General features: G+C 45.9%; 2 protein-coding genes across 5 annotated transcripts in view; both read left to right on the forward strand.

Moving 5' to 3' along the window:
- Positions 1–12112, forward strand: part of LOC143989591 (uncharacterized) — a 129394-nt gene extending 117282 nt beyond the window's left edge. For all 4 annotated transcript variants that reach the window (XM_077489797.1, XM_077489794.1, XM_077489796.1 and 1 more), the window contains one exon: positions 9997–12112. In XM_077489797.1, the coding sequence (XP_077345923.1) occupies positions 9997–11228 (1232 nt within the window). In that variant the 3' untranslated portion in view covers positions 11229–12112. The remainder of the gene's footprint in view (positions 1–9996) is intronic.
- On the forward strand, positions 1744–6495 carry LOC143990369 (uncharacterized). Its single transcript, XM_077490397.1, has 6 exons — positions 1744–1944; positions 4039–4166; positions 4255–4378; positions 4495–4592; positions 4989–5162; positions 5285–6495. Exons 3-6 carry the CDS (start codon positions 4294–4296, stop codon positions 5492–5494), a joined length of 567 nt encoding a protein of 188 aa, XP_077346523.1. The 5' UTR covers positions 1744–1944; positions 4039–4166; positions 4255–4293; the 3' UTR covers positions 5495–6495.
- Positions 12113–25642: the final 13530 nt, after the last annotated feature.

Raw genomic sequence — 25642 nt, forward strand, 5'->3', positions numbered from 1 at the left:
CTGCCACAGACTTGAATGTAACTGAAGGATTTAGGTAACTTTAGAGAGTCATCATACGGTACCAGTATCTCTCAGCCGGTCCGGCGATACCATATTTGTTTAGATTCACTTGGTGTCTTTCAACTGAGCCTCCAGGCTCTTTCTGAGGAGCCAGCCTTATGCGTGGCCTTCTCCCGAAGAGTCCTCCCCTGGTTGCTTCTCCAGTTGCTGGGCCTCTCCACAGATGAGATGGCACCGGACCACCTTTGAATCCTCCTCCCAGTTACTTTGCCTCAGACTAGCCAGACCCGAGACTTGGAATTGGATGGATTCGCACCTCAGGCCATGAGGGCCATGGGGGCTGGTCAGGAGGACCAGGACCAAACAGACAGAAAGATCTTCTGGACCAGAACCCAGAAGCACGTGATGTCAGTACATTAAGTATCCTCCCCCAAAATGCACAGCAAGATGACACTCCCACTGGGCTGGTTCCGAGAAAGAATGGCACTCAATGCGACTAGCTAAACTGCGTTCTCACACTTGCCAGTGGCGACAGCGCCACCTGTGGCCAAGCAGAACCCAGTGCAATCCAGCTAGACTGGTACTGAGACCGTAATTTGGCATAATTAACCCTAAAACTGTGGCTTTAGGAATGTTAAATAGGAAAAAACACATAGTGCGTGCTCTTCAGGAGCCGGCGCTACATATGAACTGAAGACCAAGTCGCTGCCTTACAGATCTGAGCCATAGAGGCCTGATGATGCCCCGCCCAAGAGGCACTAACCGCCCTGGATGAGTGCGCTTTAACATAAAAAGGAGGAATTTTCTTTTTTAAGCCGTAAGCTTGACCAATCACTTGACGAATACATTTGGAAATCGTGGACTTTGGCGCTGCCTGTCCCATTTTTGGACCTTCGGGCAGAACAAACAAAACATCTGTTTTGCGAACCTGAGCGGTCGCCTTTAAATAGACTCTGATCACTCTTACTACATCGAGGGAATGTAGTGCCTTCTCTTCCCTAAATTGAGGCTCTGGGGAGAAGAAGGTAGAATAATATCCTGGTTTAAATGAAAACCTGTCACCACTTGTATGATTACATTATTTTTTTCACAGGTTTCTACTTTAATATAGCAGCAAACATTATGAGATTAAAGAATTAGGTGCAAAGTGGAAGCAGTGGATCTGCAGGGAACAGCATCCTTAGCACTTTATGTTGTATATGAATTTGCACATGGATCAGTTTACTTCATTTGTTGATAAACACCATAAGATCAGTGAAGTAGGCGTAAAGTGGAAGCAGTAGACCTGCAGAGAATATTATTCGAGCCCCTAGCACTTTATATATGAAGGTCTCCACATATTTTAGTGTATTTGTGATGATTTATGTGCACACAAAATAGGACAGCGCTGTGACACATAATGCTCTTCTAGTTGATAAAGGGAACACTTACCTTTGTTACAGCAGCAGTCCGGTATAAGTTATTTCTGTAGGTATTTGAGTTGTTACACATATCGCGGGTTTTATTCTATTTATATTGGTGACATAATTGCTCAAATCTGGGGATCAGGAGCCATTTCCACCCTTTACTCTCGGCTGGGGTTCTTTGTATCCATAGAACAGATGTTCTACATGACTAAATCTGACATCAATTTTACTGCAAAATCAAAGGGGCCAAAATGTCTCCCCCCGAGCAGTAATATATTTCTATCCCCCTTGGTGGGAGTGGAGATGACCCATCTATAAGGATATACAGTACATACACATACAGCACAAGCTCGTGTTCACATTACCAGACGTTTCTGCAGTTCCTCTGAGCTCCACAAGGTGGTGATCTCACTTCTACCCAGACAGGAAGTCTCTATGGAAGACAGGAAGTGATGTCAGATACAGACAGGAAGTTCCGGGTGAGAGGTGAGTCAGAAGGAAGTAGAGAGAAGACGTTGCTGGAAAAGTAGCAGAGGAGGTAATAAGATCGTATTTTCTATTTACACCCAGTAACCCCTATAATGAAGGTCAGAAGTATTAGATGTTTGTATTTAGTTTTATAAAATGGACAATCTCTAATCGGGATACAATGTATAACGCAGTCAGTGTATCGGTATAATGGGGAGTGTGAGTTCCGGGGTCCCCACAGGGGGAGGACATGAGGCTCCCTCAGTAAGAAGCACATAAATGATTGTATATTGTGTCAGGATAGAGCCAGACACCTCGGCACCACCTGAATCTGAGGGGAGGTCTCTGGCTGAATTCACAACACAAAGAAGGGGGTCAGTCTGGTGAGAGTCGCCTTCCATGATGGACACAGAGAGGAGCTGATGGCTGCAGACCTCACTGGAAGGTGCTTAGAACTGCTGAGTCTGATGGGTCAGTATGGACTGGGTGCTGCTCTCTGCACCCTGGACATATAGTTCTGTATTGTCTGTGCTGCTGAGCTGTGCTCAGACCCTCCCAACCCCCTCCAAGGGCCCATGGACTTCACCCTGCCTGCCCTGCTTCAACTACCAGCCCCTACCCCTGTTGACCTGGATATCTGCCATTTCCTATACTTAACCCATCACGCCCTGATCTCTGCCCTTTTTTGGACCTGGATCTCTGTCCCTGAGTCGGGCCCATTTCCCTGGCCATCCTACGTGGACTACCTGTGTGGTGTTACATTGTTATCCGGTGGAATTTTTCATTGTACTGTGTCTTGCTACCCTATGTGCCAACTCTGCTCTGCCCTGTGGACTATCACCCCTTTGCTGTCCTGAGGAGCACCCTTCATTTCTGTGCCTTCTGTTTGTCCCGTTAAAATAACAACCCTTATCTGTCCCATATTACCGCCCCGAGGATCGCTCTTCATTGCTGTATCTATTGTGTGTTCTGTGGACTAATGCTCCTCCTGCCTGTACCCCGAGTCCCCAATAAATGCCCCACGTGTCGGGTTCCTGGTGATTTGTCTCTGTGTGCTCTCTCTCTGCACTCTTCGTTCATCACACCCCCATCATGTCCGCCCTCTTCCTCCATAGTCACTGCGATGTCTTTTATCTCCAGCAGATGATGATACACACATATATTATTATACAGGATTTATATAGCGCCAACGGTTTACGCAGCACTTTACAATATAAAAGGGAGACAATACAGTTATAATACAATAAAATGCAAGAGAATTAAGAGGGCCCTGCTCAGAAGAGCTTACAATCTAATAGGGTGGGGCAGGTGGTACAAAAGGTTGTAACTGTGGGGAATGAGCTGATGGAAGTGATAAAAGATCAGTTGGAGACGTGATCGGCTTCCCTGAAGAGATGAGTTTTCAGGGATCGCCTGAAGGTAGCAAGAGTAGGGGATAGCCGGAGAGGTTGAGGTAGCGAGTTCCAGAGGATGGGAGAGGTATATATATATATATAGTGTGGAAACCTAGATTAACCCTTTCAGGGGGATCAGTTGATGATGAATATATCTTCCTTCCAAATCTGGACCTACATGGTTCAGTTTTATCGTTCAGCCAGCGGGATGAGAGGAAAAAACAAAAGTGATTCCCCCATCCACACATTAGAGGGGGATGGGGGAATCCTCCCCACTGCACTATTGTATTCTGACAATGGGGGGCGCTCCTCCGCTCTCAGAATACACAGATCAGTGACTAAGCTCTTGGCTGCAGCCGCTGATGGAGTGACTTTTATCTGGCAGTGACCACACATGGATGGAAATGTGACCGATCCCTGCTGAACCAGCTGAATTTCCATGTCTCTATGGTCACCATAAGTGACTTCCTCCCCTCCCCCTCATCTCCTTCATTATGTAAGTCATGCTGAGATCATCTCCCATTGGCTGAGCAATATTCTCATTTGTCTCTGAGCTCTTGGCATCCTCACTAGCAAAGTGGGACTGTTGGTCCTGCATTGTATGTAATGACATCAGAATACCTGCTACAAGCTTTTATCCTGCATAGTGTGGGGGTCCTGTGGGGTAAATCATATCTCAATCTGAAGTGGGGCTTTAATAAAATGGAGACCTGAATGGTGAGGTGAGGAGGATTCTGGGAATATCATTTAATTTTACTATTTGTGTTCAGATCTAGAGTTTTTCTCCTGTGAAGTCTGGAGATCACATGACCATCACATTGCCTCCACCTCCCTCCCTGATAGAATAGAGAAATACAAAGAAGATTCTAGAAGTCACCAGAGAGATGATGGAGGAGAGGTGAGGAGGATTCTGGGAATTCTGGGACATTATCCAGTAACAGACAAGGGATGTGTCTGGATGGTGACTGTATCATTGTGTGTGTCAGGTTCCTATAAGGTGTCAGGATGTCACTGTCTATTTCTCCATGGAGGAGTGGGAGTATTTAGAAGGACACAAGGATCTCTACAAGGACGTCATGATGGACAATCAGCCGCCCCTCACATCACCGGGTAAGAGGAGACTTTATTGTAAAGGAGAGAGCAGTACGGAGGCTCCACCTAGATCCCCCATCATCTGATAATCACATAGAAACAATGTATTCAGTCAGTGTGTGTGTTTCCTACAGATGGATCCAGTAATGGGATCCCACCAGAGAGATGTCCCCGTCCTCTGTATTCCCGGGATTCCACACAGGAAGATCACACCATCCCCCACCATCATCAGGTAGATGAGGAACAATCACTGATAGTATCATTAGGATCTGTACATTATCTGCATTGTTACCATTGATGTCATTTTTATTATATATTCACAGTGGAAACCTGAGAGATTCTAAAGTTGAAGTTAAAGAAGAGATAAAAGAGGAGGATGATGAGGTTGGGGTGATGGAGGAGTCAGAGTTTCTAAAAGAACACAAAGATCTGTACCAGGACACCATGGTGGAGTCACCCAGCTACAGAAACCCACCAGAGAGATGTCCCCGTCCTCTGTATTCCCGGGATTCCACACAGGAAGGTCACACCATCCCCCACCATCATCAGGTAGATGATTGACAATTATTGGTAGTTCTGATTTATACACAGCATGATTGTTACAATGAATGTTTTATTATATATTCAGAGTGGAAACCTCGGGGATGATAATATTGATGTTAAAGAAGAGTATAAAGAGGAGGATGAGGAGTATGGAGTGATAGAGCCATCTAATACCAGGAACCCACAAGAGAGATATCCTCATGCTCTGTATTCCCGGGATTCCACACAGGAAGATCACACCATCCCCCACTATTGCAAGGTTGGTGGGACAGAGCATCTAGAACATGGACTTGTAGAACTAATGTGTGGATTTTTATGTGATTTCACAATAATGAATCCTATTGTTTATGGATGATATTCTCTCTCATTTTCTTGGTTTAGAGTGGAGATCCAATGGATATAGAATTTGAGGTGAAATCAGAAGAAGAAGAGAGGTATGTGAGGGATGATCAGCAGTCTATGGAGGAGGATGGAATAACGGGGACATTTATAGAGGAGGACACTCCTACAGAGATCAGCACAGGTGGGTCATTAACACTAAATACATTCCTCAACCCATACTGCTCACTGATTGGTCCTTACACTATATAATGTATATTGTACATTACATGCTCCTGACTAGGGATGAGCCGAACGGACCGAAAATCCATACGAATTTTAGAACCCCATTGAAGTCTATGGTACTCAAACGTTCGAAATAAAAAGTGCTAATGTTAACGGCTAATATGCAAGATGTTGTCCTAAAAAGGGTTTGGGGACCTGGCTCCTGCCCCAGGGGACATGTATCAATGCCTAAAATGTTTTTAAAAACAGCCGTTTTTTCAGGAGCACTGATTTTAATGACAATTAAAGTGAAAAAAAAAAAGTGAAATATTCCTTTAAATATGGTGCCTGGGGGGTGTCTGTAGTATGCCTGTGAAGTGCCACGTGTTTCCTGTGTTTAGAACAGTCCCTGCACAAAATGACATTAAACGGAAAAAAAGTCATTTAAAACTGCTTGCGGTTTTAATGTAATATCTGGTTCCTGCAATATGGATGAAAATCATTGAGAAAAATGGCATGTGTAGCCCCCCCTGCCTATTACCAGCCCCTTTGGGTCTAGTAGGGATATTAAGGGGAACCCCGTACCCATATTAAAAAAAGGAAAGGCGTGGGGCCCCCAGGCCCTATATACTCAGAACAGCAGTATACAGGTGGTGCAAACAAGACAGGGACTGTGTAGGTTTGTTGTGTTAAGTTGAATCTGTTTGTAATTTTGAACTGGTACATTTTTAAAGTGTAGCTCCAGTCAAAAAATCTATTTTTAAGCTTTTTGGAAAACATAGGGAAGGGTTATCACCCCTGTATAATTTTTTTGCCGTCTGTCTTTTTTCATCTCACTTCCTGTTGTCTCCTTCCGTTTACAAGTAGGAGACATTTGTAAGCTGGATGTTTGAAAGTAGGGGCCTGCCCTATATGCTCTGCAGAAATGTGGGCCTAAGGTGTTGGTTTTGCCACAACACTGTAAGCCCTCAAAGTGACTCTTGGTAGGAGCTGGAGCGCCCTGCTGTGAACAATTATATCAAGAATTGTAATTAAATTACATTGTTGAACAGTGGTAGGAAAATAGGGGCTTTGGTGGTTGTGGTGGAGGTGCCACAACACTATAAGTCCTCACAGTTACTCTCGGTGGGCACAGGAACGAGCCCTCCTGTGAAATATTATATCAAGAATTGTAATTACATGCCCCTGTTAAACAGGGGCTGAAAAATTGGGTCTTAGGCACTGGTGCTGGTGCCACGACACTGCAACCTCTCCCGTATACTCAAGTTGTAGTGCAGGAATGAGCGTTGCTGCAAAGCATTGCATCAAAAATTGTAATTAAACGCCCCTGTTAAACAGGGGCTGAAAAATTGGGCTGGTGGCATCACCCAGAACCAAAAATGTTCTTCCAAGATATCAGCGGAGGAGGAAGAGGATAGACAATCAACATAACAGGACAGTCACTCAGCATCAGCATAGGCAGTCTTGAAGGGATGTGATATTTTCAAAAAAAAATATTTGGTTACATCAGCTTCAGGTGCTTGGTAGCTGGTGGTGATCCAAGACTGATTCATCTTTATGAAAGTCAGTCGATCAACCGAGTCGGTGGACAGGCGCATCCTGTGATTGGTAACAAAGCCACCAGAAGCACTGAAGGTGCGTTCCGAAAGAACGCTGGATGCAGGACAGGCCAGTAGCTCCATTGCATACTGTGCAAGCTCTGGCCAGTGATCCATCCTCAAGACCCAGTAAGCCAGAGGATTTTCGGTGGGAAAGGTGTCCAAGTCTGACCTTGCCCCTAGGTATTCCTGCACCATGTAAATCAGACGCTGGCGATGGTTGCTGGAACCGATCATACCTTGGGGCTGCGAACTAAAAAATTGTCTGAACGCATCGGTCAGACGGCCACCTTCTCTACCGCTCCTTCTTACCGATGCCTCAGTAACACGTTGTCCAGGACCAGGAGTTTGTAACCTCCCAGTCTCTGGGAACGCGTTGCACAGACCTTTCTGCAGGCCTCCCGGAGATGTCTCATCCTCTGCTCCCTCTGCGACGGCAAGATAAGATCCGCAACCTTACCCTTGTACCGTGGATCAAGGAGAGTGGCCAGCCAGTAATGGTTCCTCTCCTTGATGCGAAGAATACGAGGGTCCTTCTGCAGGCTTTGCAGGATCAGGGAGGCCATGTAACGTAGGTTAGCTGAGGCATTCGGTCCGGAGTCCTCTGGGTCACTAAGGACAACATGATCCGCAGCTACCTCCTCCCAGCCACGTACAAGTCCACGGGTTTCTTGGGACTGTAAATCATCCCTACAAGACTGCTGATGCTGAGTGCCAGGCTCCACCTCCATGCTGACATAATCATCCTCCTTCTCCTCCTTGGCCGAGTCTACCAATTGAGAAAGGTAGAAGTTGAAGTGCTAGCAATTTAGCCAAGCTAGCATTCAACCGCTGGGCATGTGGATGGCTGGGAGTGAACTTCTTTCTACGGTCCAGCAGCTGGGACAGGGAAATTTGGCTGCTACAATCGGACGTGGGTGTACTGCTAGCGGAGTGCCCGCAAGCACTTGGCTGTGACACACCTAATTCTACACCATCATTCCTCTCAGTGCAGGTTTCAGAGAGGACTGAAGGTCTAGTGGGGTTGGAGATGCCAGTTGATGAGGAGCAAGGAGAAGTCCGCTTTGTTCTTTGGTGTGGGTCTTTGAGGTAAGCTTGCCAACGAGCTGCATGGCAGGTCTACATATGTCTGGCCAAGCATGTGGTGCCCAAGCGGCTGATGTTTTGGCCACACGAGATACGCTTGAGACATATGTTGCAAATAGCAGCGGTGCGATCTGATGCACTCGTCTCAAAAAAGGCCCACACCAAAGAACTTTTAGAATAACACTCAGAGGCAGCGCCCTGCACAGGCGGAGCTCTGCGGTGTGATTCAGTCGGTGTGCTGCCCCTAAGCTGGCCCCCGGAGGGCATCCTGCCTCGTTGGACATGTGCCTCCTCCTCCTCCTCCTCTCTCCTACCAGGCACCCACGTGGAGTCAGTGCCCTCATCATCCCCCCTCTTCATCGCTGGAGAAAACCTGGCAGTATGCTGCAGCTTGTGGAACATGACTGCCAGATTGCTGTCCTTCTTGAGCATCCCCTCTCTCTGTGCTCACGCTACTGCCTTCCTCTAGCTGAGTATCATCATCAGAGCCTACAAAACACTGGGCATCCTCCTGGAGCATGTACCCAACAGTGTGCTCAAAGAGTTCAGGGGACTCCTCAGGAGGACGTGGTGGGTCTAGGGAAGGAGTCACTGATGATGACATTGAGACGAGGGAAGACGATGCGTTGGCAGCTGCTTTGCTAGTACCCTGAGCCTGGGTGAGAGAGGATGAGGAGGATGAAGAGGGCTTGGTCATCCACTCTACCAAGTCTTCGGCATAATGGGGCTCAACAGGTCCAGGTGCCAAAAATAAGGACAAGGCTGTCCCATGGCCACGTGCTGATGATGACGATGCACCATGTCCACGACCAGCACTGTTGTCTCTAGACACAGAGCCTGCTTGCCCTCTTTTATTGGCTCGTGCCTGTCTGCCTCTCCTTTTTGGCCTTCCAGACATGGTAATGGCCTGAAGGGAGATGGGAAAACCAGCAATTGGGTAGTGTATATTGTGCTGGATGCACACAACACCCACTAACTCCTGCGGATGCCTTTATTATAGAACAACAGGAATTAAAGGGTAGATACCGGTGTATACTGTGCTGTGCTGGAGGCACACAACACCAACTAACTCCTGCAGATGGCAGATAGCTCGCTTAGAGAAGAGCAATATAGGTAGATACAGGTGTGTACTGCGCTCAAGGCACACAGACAACACTCACAAACTCCTGCAGAAGGCTGATGGCTCAATTACAGAAGGGCAATATAGCTATATAGGTAGATACAGGTGTATACTGCGCTCAAGGCACACAGACAACACTCACAAACTCCTGCAGATGGCTGACCAACTTCGAACCGCTCCAAACAACTTCGAACCACTCTGACTAACTCCAAACCACTCCGACCAACTTCGAACCACTCCAGTGACCAGTGACGTCTAATGTCAATGAAATCAGTGTCCGTGTGGACACGGCCCCAACATGTTTCGTCACTCCAAATGATCCCTAGATTGAAGATTGAAGGACTTGATGAATATTCATTTCTTATTGATTTCCTTGCACATCTATCAATGGACTTTTCTATTATATAGCACAGCATCACTGGGTGTTATATTCATTTATTTATATAGATCACGTTTTAAATTGCATTTAGCGCTACTTAATTATATCCTAAATATAATTTGCAGTACACATTTTAGGTATAATTTACCTGGTTTTATATGTTGTTTCACGAAAGTAGCAGCTGTTTTTTTCACTGATTTTATTTAAATTATAGTTTTTTTGGCGCAGGTGGCGGTATTGTATCTTATTGGGGAGGCCACTTTCAGTACAAGTAGATCAGTTTAATTTTATATCTAATGATTTGATTGGTTCCTGCTGTGCTCCAATCAGCTCATGTCTAGTAATAATCTTTGTATTTCTATTTTAGTAGATGGACGGGAGATGAGGAAAACCTCAGAGGATTGTCTCACTTTGTCTCCAGACTGTAAAGTAGAAGATGAGGACATCACACAGTATAGTCCAGGAGAAAACCCGACTACCTCAAATGTCCATCCGGCACCACACAGTGCAGATGGACCATCGTATTCCTCTTATCCTGAGGAACCTCAGACTGTGCGGGACGGGGCCGTCCTTCCAACAGAGAAGAGGCTTTCCTGTACTGAGTGCGGGAAGTGTTTCCCTTGTAAATCCAAACTTATTGTGCATATAAGATCTCACACAGGAGAGAAGCCATATTCCTGCCCTGAGTGCGGGAAATGTTTTTCAGTGAAGTCCAGTCTTTACAAACATCAGAGATTTCACACAGGGGAGAAGCCGTATTCCTGTCCTGTGTGCGGGAAATGTTTTTCAGAGAAGTCCAGTCTTTACACACATCAGAGTTCTCACACAGGACAGAAACCGCATTCCTGTCCTGAGTGTGGGAAATGTTTTTCACATAAGTCCAATCTTTCCATACATCAGAAATCTCACACGGGGGAGAAACCATATTCCTGTCCTGAGTGCGGGAAATGTTTTTCACATAAATCCAGTCTTTCCATACATCAGAGATCTCACACGGGGGAGAAGCCGTATTCCTGTCCTGAGTGTGGGAAATGTTTTTCAGTGAAATCCAATCTTTACTCACATCAGAGATCTCACACTGGGGAGAAGCCACATTCCTGTTCTGAGTGCGGGAAATGTTTTTTACAGAAGTCCGATCTTTCCAAACATCAGAGTTCTCACACGGGGGAGAAGCTGTATTCCTGTTTTGAGTGCGGGAAATGTTTTTCACGGAAGTCCAGTCTTCACACACATCAGAGATCTCATACGGGTGAGAAGCCATATTCCTGTCCTGAGTGCGGGAAGTGTTTTTCACAAATGTCCACTCTGTCCAGACATCAGAGATCTCACACCGGGGAGAAGTCATATTCCTGTCCTGAGTGCGAGAAATGGTTTTCAACAAAGTCCCATCTTTACACACATCAGAGATCTCATACGGGTGAGAAGCCGTATTTCTGTCCTGAGTGCGGGAAGTGTTTTTCACAAATGTCCACTCTGTCCAGACATCAGAGATCACACACGGGGGAGAAGCCATATTCCTGTCCTGAGTGCGGGAAATGTTTTTCAAGAAAGTCCCATCTTTACACACATCAGAGATCTCACACAGGGGAGAAGCCATAGTCCTGTCCCGAGTGAGGGAATTGTTCCTCACTGAAGTCCTATCTTCCTGTACATCAGGGATCCCACACAACCCTCGAGGTGTATTAGTGCCTTGAGTGCGGGAAATGTCTTCTATATGAATGTTGCTGGATATCACAGCTCTCATGTGGGGAAGAAGCACACCCTGATATACACCTCAGATATACTCCATGGCTGATCTTCATCATGGAAGAAACAGTTGATAAGGAGATCAGAGATCACCAAAGACATGGATAAAGTGTTGTAAAAATACAATGGATGGGCGGCTCATACAGGTCTGGTAATGTACTTTTATGTCATGGCTTTCTTCCGGGTCTGCACCCATGCACGCACACACCCAGCAACCTCCACTGTCATTGGCTGTAGGACAAGTTTGTCAGCAGGTCCCAGCCAATGATTTTGCCCCGTACCCTGCTGATCACCTGCAGCCAATGACAAATCACTCCTGTGTTTTATTTTGTAAACACGGGGAGCTATCTTGTGATTTCTTCTCTTCCCGAGTCCTTTTCTGTTCAGGAAGAGGAGAGAACACCACACTGTGAGTATAATCACCACACTTTACACCCACACACCTTAGATTGGCACATTTAACCCCATTGATTGCCCTCATTCACCCTTTGATCCCCCCCTGTCACCCAACCAGTGCCATTAGTACAGCATCAGTGTACAGTATTTTTCACCAATCGCTGTATTAGGGTCACTTGTTACATCAGATAGTGCCAGGGTCAGCTAGCATTAGATTGTCCGCACACTATCGCACTCACGCTATAGGATCCTGATCACCACCATTACTAGTATAGTGTCTGTATGGATCAATATCCTGATCACCGCCATTACTAGTATAGTGTCTGTATGGATCAATATCCTGATCACCAACATTACTAGTATAGTGTCTGTATGGATCAATATCCTGATCACCGCCATTACTAGTATAGTGTCTGTATGGATCAATATCCTGATCGCCACCATTACTAGTATAGTGTCTGTATGGATCAATATCCTGATCACCACCATTACTAGTATAGTGTCTGTATGGATCAATATCCTGATCACCACCATTACTAGTATAGTGTCTGTATGGATCAATATCCTGATCATGAACAGAACTATATTAGTATCTGTATGGATCAATATCCTGATCACCGCCATTACTAGTATAGTGTCTGTATGGATCAATATCCTGATCACCGCCATTACTAGTATAGTGTCTGTATGGATCAATATCCTGATCATGAACAGAACTATATTAGTGTCCCCCTTTAGTATAGTGTCCCTAATAACACAGTGTTAGCAGGATCAGCCCTTCTGCCCCCCCAAGTGCAGTGTCAGTAGATCACCGGCACCTCTGATACATTGCACACATAACCGCAGTGTTGGCAGAATCAGGCCTGATCTCTTCTAGCACTAGCAGGTAAGTTTTATTTGTGTAGCACCCTGGAGTTTAGTCAGGGTTGTGCCTTACAAATTTACTTGCCAGGAGTAGTTATCCTGGTTGATTGTTAGAGATCTATTGATTTCTCCCTAAGTTTGGCCTTGTTGCACTTTTCTCTTCTACCCCTAGGTGGTCCGGCACTTGGTGGTACTAGATATGAGAAGGGCAACCCAAGGTCAGGTTATGGGGTATCTCAGCCAATGGGCAGGGGTTTTCTTGAATCCCTTGGCCTGCTGGGAGAACTTATATATTCGGTGGAAATAATATACCCTGTTTCCCCGATAGTAAGACACCCCCGATTGTAAGACGTATCGGGAGTTTCAGAGGGGTCGGCTAATATAAGCCGTACCCCGAAAGTAAGACATATGTCTTACTTTCGGGGAAACACGGGGGTATTGCCGCCTCCCTCTCATCTAGCTGCGCGCCGCCTCCTGCCCACGTCTGCACCGTCCCCCTCTCCATACGTCGCCGCGTCTGCCATTTCCCTCTGATCTTAATGAGCGCCGCCTCCTGCCCACGCCTGAGCCGTCCCCCTCTCCATACATCACCGCGCCGTCCCCTGCACTTGTCACTGCCGCCTCCTGCTTAAAATACGGTAATGCACACAGTATTAATCATACATCAGTAAAACATACACACTGGCATACTGGGGTATCATCTGCTGTATGTAACCCAGTGGGTATCAGCAGGTGTCACACTGGATTAAATACAGCAGGTGGTACTGTATCACACATAAATCTGTTTTATCTTCCAGTATTCCACTGTTCGTTCTTACCATTTTTCATTGTTTTACATGTTATGCAATGTTGTAACAAGATATTCTTGGCACTTCCTTTTATAAAACTGTTTTGTGGTGAATACAATACTGTTCAGGTTGTTAATAAATGTTAATTTTATGGTTAAAACAAAAAATTCGACAATTTTTTTCCAATATAAGACATACCCCGAAAGTAAGACATAGTGGGGCTTTTGGGGATAAAAAGAAAGTAAGACACTGTCTTACTTTCGGGGAAACACGGTAGCACATATAATTGTGACACTAATCATATTGTAATTGAATGTTATTAAAAATGACCTTTCCTCTTCAATCTGCAGCCAATGTAATGTTCTGAGAATATATGGCAACCTGGAGTTGTTCTGTACACAGAGTGTGTACTGACCACTCCCCAGAAACATAATTTCCTGCTTGTGTGATTGGCTCACCAATTTTCCCAGAAGTCTGCCCTAAGATATAAGTCAGATTTCAGGCATCCCCTGAAACAAAAATGTCATCTTTTGGAGAGATAGTTTCAATAGGAACATGTCTAAAGGGATGCAGGGCCAGCAGCTTTCCTCATTAGTGCTCTGCATTTGCACACCTGACAGTTAATTATGAAACCACTCCCATTAGACTCACTCGGAACAGAGGCACAGACAAACACACAGGGATTTCTTCAGAATAACAAAAGGTAGGAATCCACAACAAAGATTGTTATAATCCCTGCAATGTACACAGATCACCCAGAGGGAGATGTTTTTTTCCTCAACAAAAGTGGAGTTATGCTTTAACCGGTGTAATTTACTTTGCAGGAACACCAATCAGCTCCAGCACTGATCTGTTTATTCTGACAGCAGCATGGTGTTGCTCTCAGAATACGTACATCTGTGCCTGCGGTGCTGCAGGAAGAGATTTCTCATCCACAGTTTAAAAAAATATGCATATATATTTTTTCGCTTTTTTGGTATAGATTTCAGTTAAAAAAATGTTGTTTTATTGAGTTAATCTCATATTTTTATTGTGTTTTATTGTTAACCATTGTTTGCTTTAGCAGGGGTCTCAAACTCAAATTACCTGAGGGTCACAAGACAAGTTTTCATGGGGGCTGCATGCAAACTTCAAAAACAACAGCACTGGTGTCAGTGGATGCATTATTAACCCCCATCACTGGTGTCAGCGGATTCATTATTAACCCCCAGCACTGGTGTCAGTGGATGCATTATTAACCCCCAGCACTGGTGTCAGGGGATGTTTTATTAAACCCCAGCACTGGTGTTAGCGAATGCAATATTAAACCCTAGCACTAGTGTTAGCAGACGCATTATTAAACCCCAGCATTGGTGTTAGCAGACGCATTATTAACCCTCAGCACTGGTGTCAGCGGATGCATTATTAAACCCCATCACTGGTGTCAGTGGACGCATTATTAAACCCCAGCACCGGTGTCATTGGATGCATTATTAACCCCCAGCACTGGTGTCAGCAGATGCATTATTAAACCCCAGCACTGGTGTTAGCGGACACATTATTAAACCCAGCACTGGTGTCAGCGGACACATTATTAAACCCCAGCACTGGTGTTAGCAGACGCATTATTAAACCCAGTGGCGTAACTAGAACCTTCAGGGCCCCGATGCAAGAAACCATGAAGGGCCCCCCTGAACCCCAGCCAGGGCCCTTCCCTCCGAGTCCGGCGGTGGAACTCCAGGGCGTGGTCACATGTATGACCTTTGTGAACCCTGTAGTTCCACCCCTGGTATCAGTAGTTTTTTTTATTAGTTTATTTTTTATTTTTAGGTGCCCTATTGGGGGACTGTCCCTAGGCAGGGTGGGGTCCCCATCCCCAGAAAAGATGAGGTCCTTTTCTCCAGGGCAAATGAAGTTACTGCCTCCAGGTGAGAAGGGGTCCCTGTCCCCAGGGGAGGTGGGTGTCCCTGTCCCCACTTGAGAAGGGGGTCCCTGTCCCCAGGGGGAGATGGAGGGGGTATGTAATGGTGTGTGGGGGATGGGGTCCTCTCACTCACCATGACCAAGCTGTAGGCCACACACTCATCCATGTTGGCCTGGGCTCCATCCAGTGTGCTGGACGGGCGATCACCATGTCCCCCAGAAAGACCTTTCATCATCTGTGTATGACAGGGGAAGAGGGGGGCTGGCAGACAAGCCTGCAGTGTCCTCCGGGGGGCTCTCATAGGGCTGCACTGCATCTGTGTGCTGAAAGTTTGTTTACCCAGAAGTATGCAGTGCAGTGTGGGCCGGACTCGGGGGGGGGGCGGGACTCTGGCTGGGGAGAACAGACATCAGACTGAGCAGCAATGCATGGAGCAGGAGAGGGGTACTCTGAGGAGCCAGCCGAGGACACAGGTCATGCGGGGAATGCACAACTAAAGAGCAGCCAGTGTGATAGTCGAGCATGGAGCTCTGCTAGTCACCCTCCACCTCCAGCCACCCGTGTGCATGGTGCACTGGTACCCCTAGCTGCCTATGCTGCTCCCGGCCATATGTAGAGGGGCCTGCATGGGCCCCCTGCATAACAGGGCCCAGTTGCGGTTGCAACTGCTGCACCCCCTATAGTTACGCCCCTGATTAAACCCCAGCACTGGTGTTAGCAGACGCATTATTAAATCCCAGCACTGGAGTCTCTGTCTACTTTGCAAAAAGAGGTCATTTGGGGACATGTTTTTACTGTAGAGGAAATGTGTAAGTTCTGAATATAATTGTATTCTATTTTGTATGTATTGCACACGGCACTAATAATATTTTCATTACATGTTTGCATTCTTTCGAGTCCTGATTAGAATTAGCCTGCCTATGTTATGCCCCTTGTAACCATACAAGTACAATTGTAATATTAATGTGATAATCATGTGTATAAAAACCTTCAATTGCGTCATAATAAAATACAACAGTTATTTGGAAAGATGCGGAGCGTATCTTTTGTGTCTGTTCCCTACTGCAGTAGTTATTATTAATTTTGGAAACACTAATCAATATGAGGATAGGAGTTGCCTATCAATAAACTTCCATATCAGATGGCGAGCTTTGCCTAGGAGGTGATTTACATGTGACCTTGAGAATCCAAAACGAGGAGCTTTAGACAATCCAAGAGTTTCTGATAATCAGCCTTTTGCTTACATTTGAGTTATCAGACTTCCTTGATCGGTAAGACATTTTCGGGACAAAGGGTACCTATTTTACTCCCCTTAATAAAACTGTATTGATTGGTGGCTATATGTTATTTTCTCACTGTCTACTCTCTATCGGAGTGTTCACAGGTATATGTAGTACACATCTGCTAGATAAAGTATTTTTAGAAGGTAGAGTATCTATTTGGGACTTTATATGAGGTAAAGACCATTTAGGTCATATAGCTCCATCCCTGTCTATTGAGACTGTCATAAGGGGAAAGGTTGGGATGTAAAATGAAGCATGTTGTCTCCAGGGGCAACCAACTATCAATAGTATAATTGTATAAATAACTACATTGGGACCATATTCAATAAAATAACATAAATAGTGGTACTGTAACCTCTGGAAAAGAGTCTAAAATACGCCTAAACATATATATAGTACACCATCTCAGGGAAAACCTACTATCAATGGTAATGATTAGGGATGGCCGAATGGTTCGCCCGGCAGTCGTTTCGCGGCGAATTTCGGCTGTTCGCCATCCGCCCGATCGGCGGACTATTGCCGCCGTTCGCCCGGCAGACTTTCGTGTTTACTGTGTAAAAGAACTTTGACCTATGATGACACATCCATCATGGGGTACAGGACAGCCAATTGAGACATTACAGCACATGGACACTTGGACATTCCCCCTAACTTATAAGTAGACCCGATCCGGCAGCCATTTTACATTCTTTCTTCTGTCACTATAGGGAGAGGTTGCTGTGTGGAGCAGGGAGAGATTGCAGTGACCCAAATTGCTAGCTATTTGGTCCACAAAAGTTCTTTTCAGGACTGGTATAGGTGTTAGGTGTAGTTCAGGATATAGGTTTGAGGCACTGCTGTGCTACTGATTGTTGCAGCAGCCTGAGTGTCTTTTGTCAGTTTAGAGAAAGGGACAGGACGGTGTGTGCTGCAGGGACAGTCAGTTTAATCATTAGCTGTTACTATCAGGTCCACAAAAGTGCTATTCAAGTTATTGTTCCAGCAGTCTCTGTTTTGTCAGTTTAAATAGGGACAGGCAGGAAGCTGTGTATGAGGCAGTGAGGGACAGTCAGTTTAATCAGTAGCTGTTACTATTAGGTCCACAAAGGTTCTTTTCAGGACTGGTATGGTAATAGGCTTGTACATGTATAATATTCTTTCTTCCAAATATAGAAAGAATATTATACTTGACTGCTGCCCTATACTGCAGCAGTCCTTTATTATCCTGGATGATGAGCAGGAGCCAGGCCACCGCACCGCTTCCAGTTTAGTGCAAATGGGGGCCTTCATGCTCCAGTGTTTTAATAGGGACCCCCGTATAAAAAGCATAAGGGTCAAGGACCAGTACTGGGTGGCAACGTACTTAGACCCCCGGTATAAACACAAAATGGCGGAAATGTTACCGCCGTCGCAGAGGGCTGTCAGAATGGAGCACTTCCAGGCCTTGCTTTGAGAAATGCTGCATTCTGCTTTTGAGTGCGCTGGCGGAGGAGCAATTCCCACTCCCAGAGAAGGAGTTGCAGGTACCAATCCAACAGCGCCTGCAAAAAGAGGCCGGTTTGAAGATATGTTGGTGACTTCAGATATGAGGTCATTTTTTCAGCCGACCCATCGGCAGGTGTCATCCGGATCCAGCATCAGGGAACGCCTAGACCGTCAGGTGTCCGACTACATCGGGTTAACGGTCGATGTGGGCGCTCTGAGGAGTGATGAACCCCTGGACTACTGGGTGGGCAGGCTTGACCTCTGGCCAGAGCTTGCCCAATTTGCAATCGAACTGTTGGCTTGCCCCTCGTCCAGTGTCCTGTCCGAAAGGACGTTCAGCGCAGCAGGGGGGACCGATAAGCGTACTCGCCTAGCTCACGACAGTGTTAACCACCTCACATTTCTAAAAATGAATGAGGCATGGATCTCGGAGGAATTCAACACATGTGACCAGTAGACCATGTATATGTCTATAAAAGATTTTTTTAATCGAGCACACAGCCCTTCTTTCTTCATTTGGCTCACTTCCTTGTCCAAAAAAAAGCACACCGTACTATATGCCTGTACCCTCCTGTTTGAAGAGGTTGAGCGGTGTCATATTTCTACTGGGGCTGCTTATTATGAGGGGCTCCCACAATCCCTGTGCTGTGCTGACTTCCTCCTGAGGCTGTACCTCTGCTGTGCTTATTATGAGGGGTTCCCACCATCCCTGTGCTATGCTCATTATGAGGGGCTCCCACCATCCCTGTGCTGTGCTGACTTCCTCCTGGGGCTGCTTATTATGAGGGGCTCCCACCATCCCTGTGCTATGCTGACATCCTCCTGGGGCTGCTTATTATGAGGGGCTCCCACCATCCCTGTGCTGTGCTGACTTCCTCCTGGGGCTGTACCTCTGCTGTGCATATTATGAGGGGCTCCCACCATCCCTGTGCTATGCTCATTATGAGGGTCTCCCACCATCCATGTGCTATTCTCATTATGAGGGGCTCCCACCATCCCTGTGCTATGCTGACTTCCTCCTGGGGATGCTTACGGTGCAGGTGTCAGTGCTGTATATCACGGTGCTGGTGTCAGTGCTGTATATCACAGTGCTGGTGTCAGTGCTTTATGTCACGCTGCTGATGTCAGTGCTCTCTATCACGGTGCTGGTGTCAGATCTCTCTATCATGGTGCAGGTGTCATTGCTGTATGTCACGCTGCTGATGTCAGTGCTCTCTATCACGGTGCTGCTGTCAGTGCTGTATATCACGGTGCTGGTGTCAGTGCTTTATGTCATGCTGCTGATGTCAGTGCTCTCTATCACGGTGCTGGTGTCAGATGACTCTATCACGGTGCAGGTGTCATTGCTGTATGTCACGCTGCTGATGTCAGTGCTCTCTATCACGGTGCTGCTGTCAGATCACTCTATCACGGTGCAGGTGTCATTGCTGTATGTCACGGTGCTGATGTCAGTGCTCTCTATCACGGTGCTGCTGTCAGATCACTCTATCACGGTGCAGGTGTCATTGCTGTATGTCACGCTGCTGGTGATCATCTCCGGCACCCTCTTTTTTGCCCACCCTGACCTTCCCTCTCCTCCATTGCCTTCATGCGCTCCACAGTCCTGAATTGTCACAACAATTTCACATATAAAAAAAGAATGCTTGTAGTTGTCGATCCCAAATTCACCTCATACATGTGTTATGTCATTGGCCATGTGGTGGGACTATGTTTGCACAGCTAGTAATTATTTTGTGGCTGCAAATTTGACCTGTAGGTTTGCAAAGTTTGCCTCCCATTGAAGTCAATGGGGCCCGCCGTGAATGTTACGGTTCGCGAACTATCGGCCGTGTTCGCGTTCCGCGTTCGCGAAACGTCCCGTTGGAAGTTCGTCCATCACTAGTAATGATGTAATTCTAGTTATTAAAATACAGTAGGACCAAGATTAGTAAAAATAAAAAACAATTTTAACCACTTGCTTACTGGGCACTTAAACCCCCCTCAGTCCCAGACCAATTTTCAGCTTTCAGCGCTGATGCACTTTGAGTGACAATTGCGCGGGCATACAACACTGTACCCAAATGAAATTTTTATCATTTTTTTCCCACAAATAGAGCTTTCTTTTGGTGGTATTTAGTTACAGCTCGGAGTTTTATTTTTTGCTAAACAAACAAAAAAAGATGCAAAAAAAAAAAAACTAAATCATGTTTTAATAGTTTGTTCTAAAATTTTGCAAACGGGTCATTTTTCTCCTTCATTGAAGTGCGCTGATTAGGCGGCACTGATAGGCTGCATAGGTGGGCACTGATGGGCTGCATTGGTGGGCACTGATAGGCATAGTTAAGGCGGTACTAATAGGCACAGATAAGGCGGCACCGATGGGCACAGATAAGGTGGCACAGATAAGATGGGCACAGATAAGATGGCACGGATGGGTGGCACGGATGGGTGGCACGGATGGGTACCACTGATAGATGGGACTGATGGGCACTGATAGGTGGCACTGATAGGTGGCTCTGATAGGTGGCACTGCTGGGCACTGATGGGCGGCACTGCTGGGCACTGATGGGCGGCACTGATGGGCAGCACTGGGGTGCAGCACCTTTGAGGCAGATTGTGGGCACTGTGGGTGGCACTGTGGGTGGCACTGCTGGGTGGCACTGTGGGCACTGCTGGGTGGCACTGTGGGCACTGACGGGGGCACTAACTTTTATTAAATGTGGCACTACAGGGGGCAGGTGGGCACTGGCAGGGGGCAGGTGAGCGCTTACATTACTGGCCGTGATCGGGACTGATGTCCCGATCACGGCCGCCGGTGATCGGCTTTTTTTTTTTCTCCTCGCGCTGTCAGCGCGAGGAGGAATAATAGCCAATTACCGGCTCCGTTCTATCACATGATCAGCTGTCATTGGCTGACAGCTGATCACGTGATAAGGGGTCGGGATCGACCCCTTGCACGGATCGGTGATCAGGCGAGTCTCATGGACTCGCCAATCACAGAGCGCGCCCCTCAGGGGGCGCGCAGGCCGCTCGTGCACGGGACGACGTCAATAGACGTAGTCCCGGAAAAGTAGGTCCGCGCTAATGCCGTCATTTGGCAATAGCGCGGATCCCAAGTGGTTAATAGTGGTGGCATACCCCTAAATTCATCCATATACACATTAATCATTTACATATCAAACAGTATTTACAATAATGGAAAAAATCTCCAAACTTGCTAGTCCGCCATACATTTCTAGGAGAGAGACTCTGGGTATGGTGTCTCAATCCTATACCAAGATTAAATATAAAAGATAAAGATATAATATATAAATCCAGACACAGCTTCAAATAACTCATATAAGTCCAGACATGGCTTCAATTAGCTTGACGTGTTTCGTGTTTTTTTTTAACCCACCCTCTTTTCACTTCCTGATGCTATATTATTACTTTTCCTTATGTTTTTTTTACCTCATATCCCTTGCTACTAGGCTGTATTATGCCTATATACCCAATATATCATTTTTATTACTTGTTACTATCATGAGACATTGCCTATTTGAGTATCCTTATATTATTACTTCCATCACTCCCATTATTTATACTGTTTTCAATTAGTACACATATTTTCACCTTATCCTTATTCCTACACAGAGTTGTTATCCCAGGACGTTGGCTTCTCCTCAGCAGGTTTTTTGCTTGGGTCACCTCTCTTTTACATGCCCCTCAGTTCCTGTGCTGGACACTACCGGTGGGCCCCCACTGTCCAGCGTTTTAAGCCATGCCTTGTATACACAGCAGACCAGTTTGTAAGTACTAGTAGGGGACTGGCCCCTCCAACCTAAAGTTGTTTATCGTTCCTTCTGCTATTCCAGATTGTCATCACGTGCATGCTCCTGATGAGTGGTTCTACCAAACCACGAAGCGCGTCAAGATAATTGAAGCCGTGTCTGGACTTATATGAGCTATTTGAAGCTGTGTCTGGATTTATATATTATATCTTTATCTTTTATATTTAATCTTGGTATAGGATTGAGGCACCATACCCAGAGTCTCTCTCCTAGAAATGTATGGCGGACTAGCAAGTTTGGAGATTTTTTCCATTATTGTAAATACTGTTTGATATGTAAATGATTAATGTGTATGTGTATATGGATGAATTTAGGGGTATGCCACTACTATTAAAAATTGTTTTTTATTTTACTAATCTTGGTCCTACTGTATTTTAATAACTAGAATTACATCATTACCATTGATAGTAGGTTTTCCCTGAGATAGTGTACTATATATATGTTTAGGCGTATTTTAGACTTTTTCCAGAGGTTACAGTACCACTATCATGTATTTATATTATTTTATTAAATATGGTCCCAATGTAGTTATTTATTTCTGCTAGATAAAGTAATTTAGAGGCAAGAGGGTATAGGCACAAGTAGAGAAGAGAGAAGGCTGACCAGTCATTTTGGGCATTAAATTAAGTAATGGAATGAAGGGTAAAAGACCCTCAAAAAAAAAGTCTTAACTTAGAGGTGAGATAGAACCTGTGATGGACTCCGGACACCCTGACTGGGTATCTCCGCCAAGAAGCTGCTTCCCAAGCTCCGGAACACGAGACCAGTGGATCTGGCTATAGTTACCTCAAGAACTAGACAGCACCAGTCTTGGAGTAAACCAGAATAAAGCCTTTGTTCACACGGTCGGAGAATCCGTCGGAATGTGTCCTATTGGACCGTGCCGTCGGATAATCCGACTGTGTGTGGTATGCATCGGACTGATTCCGTCCGAATATCCTTTGGACCCAATTTTTCAACATGTTGGAAATATTTCCCGACCAACTGGTTCGATCGGACATACTCCGATCATGTGTAGCGAATTTTGATCGGACCAAGTGCCACGTATGCTCAGATCAAATTCCTACATCAAAGCTATTGGCTACTAGCCTGAACGTAGTCCCATCGTAATGAAATTACGTCATCACGTTCTGAAAGATCGGATTTTTCGCCAACTTGGCCCGACCGTGTGTATGCAACAGTTTCGGACACAATCCGTCAGACTAAATCTGACGGACAAAATCCGACGGATTTGGTTGGCAGAATCTCCGACCGTGTGTACAGGGGCTTAGAACTGTTTATTTGAACAACAATACAGGCTTTTATACACTTGAGAAGGAGGTCACTCACCACATTAACAATGACCCAAATGTGACGGGAGTCACTTTTGGGCGCAAGGTGACCAAGAAAAGAATGAACCCTGAGAATATGATTGGATTAATTCAAATGGGACAGTAATATTCATTAACAATATCTCTCAAGAAATATGAAGATTTTATTCCCTGTAAACTGTGAGGTCTATGTCCAGGAAGTATAACTCCTAATATGGGATTCCAAGAAGTTCAATGTAAGAGACCGACCATCTATTGCTTAACGATGTTGCTTTTGTCTGGATAAGTAAATTGTGTTAATCTTGTCTGAGGCAGTTTTCCCTTCACCTATTATTAAGTGTGTTAATGAACTAACCTGTTGTCTGCTAGGGGAGGTATTGATGATCAGAATAATGATCTTATATAACCATTGTTTGATGTTGTGGGTGGATCCAGGTCATTGTTCATGTGGCTCCTGCAGTATTCTCAAGTGTATAAAAACATCCTCCATTCATTTCAATAAAGAGTCTGATTCCTGTTTGACCCTCTGTACAGAGCCTTGTCTCCTACTTGAGGGGGAAGAATTATTTGTATGGGTTTCTTATTCGGCTGATTGGAGTGATCAGTAGCTGCCTTTGTGTTTGGAAATGGAATGTCCTAAATGGATTTAACCCCTTTCATACTCGGGGTGATGTTACAATTGGTTGCAAGCAGCGGGATGATTCCCACAGCCCAGAAGGACAGCTACAAGAGGACACAGTGGAAGCACAGTATGAACTGCTAAATCGCTCTACCCTCAAGGACTTACTGGAGAACCGGGGGCTGACCGGCCAACAACAGTAAGAAGAGGGACATTATCGCAGAACTAGTCAAAATGGATAGAGCCCAAAGACCCAACATAATCGAAAGGCCCAGGGTAACAGACAGGACAATAAATAAAAAGATAGAGATGGCGCCCTCTAAGGGCAGCGATAAACAGGCTAAGATTTATTAAAAAGGTTTAAAAACACTCACATTAGGTTAGTGGTGTAAAGGCACATCTTAAATACAGCATTTCATCAGTATATCCTTTGGGACACAACTCATGGGGCTGTAACAGACAGGACACCCGAAGAGGCAAGTTTTGATCGGTTTGTTAACATAAGACTGGTACATTATGGCCCTAACCCTACAATGGAGATCATAGACCGAGTTATAGCAGCTGTGGAGGCAAACTGGCTACAGCAAAGAGGTGCTGCAGCAGCAGGAGTCACAGCAGCACCAACTGAAAGGAGAAAGGTACTTTTTTCTGCTTTTAAAAATGTAATCAAAACAGAAGGGGAGATTGATGGGTACCTTGCCGATTTTGAACGGTAATGTGCCCTACACCTGGTGCCCACAGAGGAATGGGTTAACATTTTGTCTAGGAAATTGTCCGGCCGGGCCACTGAAGCATTCAGGACCATCCCAGACGAGGAGATTTTGAACTATGGGCTGGTAAAAGAAGCACTTTTGTTCAGGAATGCTGTCACACCGGAGACATACCGGAGGAGGTTCTGAGAGACGAGCAAGCAGACTGGAGACTCATATACTGAGTGGGCACGCTGCCTACACCGCACAGCATCCCACTGGGTCGCTGGATACCAAGCAATATCCGGGGAAGAGGTGCTTCCTTCCGGTTCCTGCTGGAGCACTTCTTTGAAGCAGCTCGCCTGGTGGACGAATACACAGACTCCCACAAACTGGATAACCCTGTGGTCAAGACAACAGCTTGGGTGGATTATCGGTCAGCGGGACCCCCTCCAACTGGCGCCTACCAACCACAGTCATACCGCCCTACTGCACCACCTCCAGCAGGCACTAAGCCCTTGTACACACGATCGGACATTCCGACAACCAAATCTGTCAGATTTTGTCCGACGGATTTTGTCCGAAACTGTTGCATACACACAGTCGGACAAAGTTGTCAAAAAATCCAATCGTACTTAACGTGATGACGTTATTCCGTTAGGACGGGACTACGTTCAGGCTAGTAGCCAATAGCTTTGGTCTAGGAATTTGATTTGAGCATGCATGGCACTTTATCCGATAGGAATTCTCTACACATGATCGGACAAAGTCCGATCGGACCATGTTGTCGGAAAATTTTATAGCCCAGCTGGAAAACATGGTCCGTCGGATACTCCGATGGAAACAGTCCGATGGAGCCCACACACTGTCGGATTATCCAACAACATGGTCCTATCGGACATTGTCCATCGAAATGTCCGACCATGTGTACAAGGGCTTATTCTCAGCAGCCCAGGTTCAACTCCCAGTACTACTCACAACCCATCAGGTGTTTTGGGTGTAAACAGCTAGGGTACAAAAAGCCAGACTGTTTGTTGAATCCAGACAGGCAGTCTCAGTCATGGAGAAAGCCAGCAGGGGGGAATCCCTGCACATCCATGCCTGTGGCTCACTGCGTTGAGGACGAAGAACATTAGGGCATC

The sequence above is a fragment of the Lithobates pipiens genome, unplaced genomic scaffold, assembly GCF_037356315.1.
Source record: "Lithobates pipiens isolate NorthernLeopardFrog02 unplaced genomic scaffold, aLitPip1_a1.2 Scaffold_18, whole genome shotgun sequence".
NCBI lineage: Eukaryota > Metazoa > Chordata > Amphibia > Anura > Ranidae > Lithobates > Lithobates pipiens.